General features: G+C 42.9%; 1 protein-coding gene across 1 annotated transcript in view; it reads left to right on the forward strand.

The window, feature by feature from the left end:
* st3gal5 (ST3 beta-galactoside alpha-2,3-sialyltransferase 5) overlaps positions 1 to 5,470 on the forward strand; it is a 31,553-nt gene extending 26,083 nt beyond the window's left edge. Inside the window, exons 4-8 of the mRNA XM_063500107.1 lie at positions 567 to 776; positions 1,458 to 1,591; positions 2,503 to 2,689; positions 3,343 to 3,501; positions 4,576 to 5,470. Of these exons, the coding sequence (XP_063356177.1) occupies positions 567 to 776; positions 1,458 to 1,591; positions 2,503 to 2,689; positions 3,343 to 3,501; positions 4,576 to 4,833 (948 nt within the window). The 3' untranslated portion in view covers positions 4,834 to 5,470. The remainder of the gene's footprint in view (positions 1 to 566; positions 777 to 1,457; positions 1,592 to 2,502; positions 2,690 to 3,342; positions 3,502 to 4,575) is intronic.
* Positions 5,471 to 6,828: the final 1,358 nt, after the last annotated feature.

Consider the following 6,828-nt stretch of genomic DNA (forward strand, 5'->3'; position numbering starts at 1 on the left):
TAAGCTATTAAGACTCGACTGTACACTGTGTTCGTGTTTTCCTCCGAAACAATAAGTTCCGTTGGAGCAGCCTTTCAACGCCTCTCTCTGTCTCTCGCTAGCAAAGTTGACCCAGACAACAAAGCAAAGCTAGTTTTCAGCTACGAGCCCGACACGAACCCGACGTATTAGCCAGAGGTCCCTTTACTACGGTTCGGAGCCGTGGACCTGTTTTATATACGCGCGGAATAGTTTTCTATACGAGATCGCTGCAAAAAGTGCAGCCTTACCTAATGTCCACCTACTGTTACTCATTTATATTAAGATTTAAACATCTAGTTGGTATTGGTATGGAGAGTAACCTTCAGTCATAGTAATAAATCACACAGCAATAGTACATTCATGTAGTTGTAAAAAGCATGATAATATATTAAGTAATCCAAAGTATTCAGAATACGTTACTCTCATTGAGTAACGTAACAGAATATGTTACAAAATACATTTTGGGGCATGTAATCTGTAATCTGTAGTGGAATACATTTTAAAGTAACCTTCCCAACACTGGCTTTCCTTTCTTCTTCCTGCAGCTGGTGCATGAATATGTGCAGAGAGTCTTGGAGAGTCAGTGTCGCCCTGGCAGCACCAGACAGAGCTTGTTAACTCATCTCCCTGCTTCCAGTCACAATGTCCAGCCCTTCCTGTGGAAAGATGAACCGCTGAACGATGACCTTTTCTTGTATCCCCCGCCGTTTGGGTTCAGAGGTCTTCAGAGCAAAGTAGCAGAACTGCAAAAACTGGTGAATGCAGTTTTTTGGGTTTTTTTTTAAGATCCTTCAGTGTCTGAGTGATTTCCACTGCTCAAAAAATAGTAAACAAACACTTCTCAGTGGGGTGGGGCATGAAAATGATCAACCTACAGAGGGCTGAATTCAAAGACACACCCAAAAATGAAAGTGAAAAAAAAAGATGCAGCAGCTAAGCAACTCAAAATGGTCCTCAGTAGTTTGCATGGCCCGAACGTGCTTGCATGCAATGAGACAATGGTTGGTGTCCTGAAACTGATCCTAGCCAAATGCAAAACTAGCTAACTAGTGAGAAGAGATAAGGAAGGAAAACATGTGAGCGCCTCCACCTGTAGAACCACTCTTGCTCCTGTGTTGTCTCGTTGTTCCCTGTCTGGAGCACCTGTTGTTAATTTCATTAAGAGCAAAGCAGCTGAAAGTAATTAACAGCCCCCTCTGCTGCTTCACTGATCACATCAATATCCCAAAAGTTTAAATGACGTCACTTGACTTGACGTACTCTTGTTAGAAAGTGTTCCTCTTATTTTTTGTGTTCTGTTTACACTATGCAGAACATATACCACTCCAGCTGAATGCATGTATATACCACAAGTCAGTGGTAAGCCACGGACTTGTGCGCCTGTGCATGAGTCTTTTTCAGAGCACAGATGTAATAGTGTGAATTTCTCTCTGCAGCTACCAGCCTCAGACTTACCACAGCCTGAGAAGGCTGCAGGTAAATGTCAGCGCTGTGTGGTCATGGGAAACGGAGGCATTCTCAAAGGCTTGGAGCTTGGCCCGCTGATTGACCGCTTTGACACCATTATCAGGTCAGAATTGTTGCTTGATGAGTAAACCTGAACAAAATAAACAGCCTACTTGATTAAACAGTGACCATATTGAATGCATGTTTGACCAGAGCGCCATGTTTTCTAGAGTTGGGGTAAAAAAATCGATACAGCATAGTATTGCAATGTTTTAGGTGGCAGTGACACCAAATATCGATATTTAATGAAATAAATTATTGTTGTATTCGGGTAATATTCCTATAGAGCAGGACGGTTACTGAGTGCAAATGTAATAGTTAGATGTGACTTTCTTTCCATGAAGACAGCAGCAGATATGCGATCTTTGACAATTTATCAGTTAGTAGCTGCAGAGACGTATTGCATGTAATTACCAACAGATTCACAGGCTGATAGCAGCGGATTGTAAATTATTAAAAAATGCAATAATATCGCAACGTGAGTGAAATATTGGATTAATATCATATCGTGGGGGGCAGCACGGTGGTTAGCACTGTTGCCGCACAGCAAGAAGGTCCTGAGTTCAATTCCACCATCAGGCCGGGGTCTTTCTGTGTGGAGTTTGCATGTTCTCCCCGTGTTTGTGTGGGTTCCCTCCGGGTACTCCGGCTTCCTCCCACCGTCCAAAGACATTCAGTTTGTGGGGATAGGTTAATTGATTAATCCAAATTGCCCATAGGTGTGAATGTGGGAGTGAATGTGAGCGCGACTGGTTGTCTGTCTCTGTGTGTTGGCCCTGCGACAGACTGGTGACCTGTCCAGGGTGTACCCCGCCTCTCACCCTATGACAGCTGGGATAGGCTCCAGCGCCCCCGCGATCCTGTAAAGGATAAGCGGAAGCGAATAGATGGATGGATCATATCGTGGGGTGTTTCTTGATTTCATACTAATATTACTATAGAAAGTCATTCGGCTGTTGACTCTTTGTCCCTCAGGTTAAACCGAGGTCCACTGGGAAAGTTCAGCACTGACGTTGGGAATCGAACCACCATCAGGATGAGTTACCCGGAGGGCACGCCTCTTAGCTGGCCTGACACAGACCCAGACACTCTGTTTGTGACGGTGGTGTATAAAAGCGGAGACATCAGCTGGACCTCTGCTATGATCAACAAGCTCTCTGTGGTGAGTAGCACTGGTGAATTCATCTGATCAAACTAACCAGCAACCCACCGTCACACAAATAAATCAGCTCGTGTTCTTGGATTAAAGCTATATTATTTAAGAATATGCCATCTTGGAGAATACACCCTGGAGAAACGGATAAATATGGAAAATCTGACTACTTATAAATATAATGATGGCTGCACCTAGTCAAAAACACTGAGATGTTTAAATGCAGTTAATAGCTGTAATAGCACACAGTTTGGGATTGTCTGTAAGGTGAAGATTAGAAATCAATTCTCATATTTTTATATAAAAGCAAGCTTTGAAGAAAATAAATTAGAAAAAGTATTAGATAAAAATCATGTGCAGTACAAACAGCCTCTAAGCACGAGACATTTTTAAAAATCAGAAAAGCTGTTATCAGACATTATGTGAGACATCTGGCTGAAGTGTGCTTCCGGGAATTCCTCCCCTACCTGTGGTTTAATCACATGGATCTCTTGGATTATGTAACGTCTCCGTTGCTAGCTCCATAAGTCATTGTCAGCTTGTGAATTCCTTAGTATCAGCTTCTACGTGAAAGTGTGACAGTCTCAGATCTCACTGCTGTTTTCTTGTGAGTCAGTGTTCTGAGCTGTTGAGAAAGAAACAGTTTGTGCTTTGTGTTGCAGCCTCTGTGGGATTGGTTCTTTTTCTGGCAGAAGGTTCCAGATAGAATCCCTCTCAAAGCCAGTAAGTTCAGACTTCTAAACCCACATGTGATCAGAGAGACTGCACTGGACCTCCTGAAATATCCTCTTCCCAGGCCACGCCTGTGGGGCTGGGACCAGGTAATTGATGATTCACATACCACACATCAAGTGAAAGTGTGTCTGTTCGTAAGTCTGTGGTATAAAGCAGGGAACTCCAGGCCTCGAGGGCTGGTGTCCTTCAGGTTTTAGATCTCACCCTGAGTCAACACACCTGAAATGACGAGTTCATTACCAGGCCTCTGGGGAACAAGACATGTTGAGGAGGTAATTTAGCCATTCAATTCAGGACACCTGCACTCAGGCCTGGAGTTCCCCCACCCCTGGTTAAAGTGTATTTTTAGCCACATAGAAAGACGGGCCAGCCCAGCTTAGGAATTAACCTTCTAATACAGAAGTTATATCTGTTTGCACAGTAAAACATCCCTTTGTTCATCTGCCACTGTGCCAAGGGTCAGTTTTAATCCTCATGCCTGCTGTAGCCAGCCTGCAGTCTGTGTTGGAGCAACTCCCCCTTGTGGTCACGTTTGACTATTGCAGTACTATCTAACAGCAGCAGATGTGACCATTTCTAGATCTCACTGAAATCCTAGACTCTGTATTCATATTGTGTAGGTGTTTATATTGAAGGTCCGGAGTCAGTGGAACCACCAGACTTATGGTACAGCTGATTTGAGATCATTTAAGTTGTAACGATCAGATTAGTGAAATTAGAAAATAAAAGCTTAGAAGTGGTTCTGTGTGTCAAGTTATGTTAACCTCTGTCTTCGACTCTGTTGGAGTAATAAATTAATTCTGAACAAGATTAAAGTTATTACTCAGCGCTGAGGTTTCTAATGGAGCTCACTGAGCTGCTGTTCTCATGAGCTACAGACAGACATGGGAAAGGCGTTAACAAAAGGCTAACATCGTGATACTATCGGTTTACCTGTATGTGGACATTACAGTAAGCAAAGTCATTCATAGTTTATTTATTATGGCCTATATTACTTTGACTTTGCCGGTGTCTCACTCTTGTCCATTTTCCTTCTTTACTTCAACCATAGTCAGTTTGCTTAGAAAATAAAATGATGTGAAAAATCTGCAACAGGAAGACAGAAACAAACGTCTTTACTCTTTAAGAAAGTTTAACCCCTTTTTTACGTATATTTGCAGAACATTCCCACTCTAGGTGTGTCTGCGCTGACTCTAGCTAGCCTGCTGTGTGACGAGGTCAGCCTGGCAGGCTTTGGCTACAACCTCTCCCAGCACGGGGCGCCACTGCACTACTATGACCAGCTGCCTATGAGCGCCATGCTGGAGCAGAGCATGCACAACGTGAACAGAGAGACTGAGCTCTTGCAAAGACTGGTTAGAGAGGGAACCATCACTGACCTGACAGGGGGGATCCACTGCTCCTACTGCCAGAGCTGACCCACCACAGCCTTCTAGTGCAGAGCGCTTCCTTTTTGTGGTGTGAACATTTTCATATCCTCTCTGAGGCACTGAACAGAAGTCAAGCAAGAGTTACAGGATATTTTTAACAAAACGCTTTATGAACCACAGTCTTATGTCTTTGCTCACACACACGTTGTAATAACTGATTCTCATCAGCAATGCATCAGGAGCTTCTCAATATTTGAGTTATTTTTAGTTGTGGAACACGACCAGTAAGTTGTAAACAGTGTTATTCGGTATCATGGTTGTCGTGATTGTTCTGATGTAAGTTATAATTATGTTTGTACAGCAGTAAATTATCAGTGGAACAAAATGAATCTGTATTCAGTTGCACAGATTGGACCAAGGTGTCTTCAGCTGAAGCTGTTTTTAACAGATTCACTTCATTGTGATATTGAAACAGTCGCCTTTGCTTCTCTTCCCAAGTGGCTGATCTTTGATATCTGTGGTGAAAATAAAATGTGATTTATAATTTTATTTTTATTATTTCTACATCGTTGTAGTTTTATTTGACTTGCACTTTTTCATGTTAACATCCAATTTCCTGAATGAATTTTCATGTGTCGCAGCCATGTGAGCATCCTGTGTCGGTCTTCATTAATAAAGTCCAAGAAAGAAGAAAGTCTTCTGTTTTTAGTTTTTCATTATTTTTGATGTATTATGTTGATGCCTGGTTTTGTTTTATATGCTTTTGTTGTTCAGTTATTTGCCTGCAGCTGTGCACACAAAGTCAAAGTGTGGAGGTCGATGGACGCTGCAGGTTAAATATTAACAGTTACTTGCTTCTCTTTAACTCTGAGTGACACTGAAAGGAGAGCAGTTTACAGTCTGCTTTGAGCCAGTGATTAGCCAGCTGATTGGTCTGACAAGCCATGTGAGACCCTGATAGTGTAATTACCTTCCACACTACATCTTGTCATAAAGTGACCCGTGAGAAAAACACGCCTTTTAAAGACGGTGACTGGTGAAAGCAAAGCTGAATCATGGGTCTAGTATTTTACGCATTGAACCTTTTACTGCTAACTTACTGTGAAACACGTGTCCGGAAGTTTGAAACTTATGTAATGCCATGATTGGCTGGTCAGATGTGCGCGAGGTAAGGAGCGAGAAGTCGTGGGAACAGGTGCGAAGTAAGCGACAGCAGCTCACCGTAGTCAGTTAATTAGGACTGAAAGAAATAATAGTGCGTTTGCTGGCTTTAATACAGTATGCTAAAAAAGTGTGCTAATAGGAGAACAGCACATCCCAGCTGGCATTAAGAAGAATAGCAACGCGAGCTCCGTTTAGAAATCAGGTAAGTTAATTATATTCAAGCGAAACCGCGCATAGAGGTGGCGCGTGACAGAAAACAACGCTAACCTGTGTTTGCACGCGCACTTATTAATATGATAAATTATTATGATATGATAAATGCTGTGCACGCTTTTATTAGTCCTATTGCGGTGTGTGGGGGTGAGTTTCCACTCCGACTTTAAGTCCAGTCAGCGCTGTCAGACAGATGTGTCTCCGGGCACCGCTGCTAAAGGGAGGCGGGGCATGAACAAGCTGCTGGAGGTTGTGTTTTAAAAGCTGGCAAAGTGCAACAACACTACACTTTAGTCGTTATGGTGTTTGTGTGTGTGTGTGTTCTAAATCTTCGGTATGGTGACGGAGAGCGGATCGTGGTTTCCCAGGAGCCGCTGCAAGTTGACTTGTTTCTGATTGGCTGATACTCACGAGCCCTCTCTGCTTTGATTGGTTCCTTTGTATTAATCCCTCCTTATAGTAAAGACTGTGGTACCGATCCCACCTCCACCGTCTGACAGGCCGGATATACACAGGTGGATTCTCAGATGTGAAAAGTGATGATGGACTGGGAGTTAGAAAAAAGGCGGATAAAATAAATTTAACTTAATTCTAGTGAGTACGTTTCTGATGAGGGCTGAGAAGGTCATTGTCAGGTCACATGACCTGACATAACGCGTTACTGTA

This window comes from Pelmatolapia mariae, linkage group LG2 (assembly GCF_036321145.2).
Source record: "Pelmatolapia mariae isolate MD_Pm_ZW linkage group LG2, Pm_UMD_F_2, whole genome shotgun sequence".
NCBI lineage: Eukaryota > Metazoa > Chordata > Actinopteri > Cichliformes > Cichlidae > Pelmatolapia > Pelmatolapia mariae.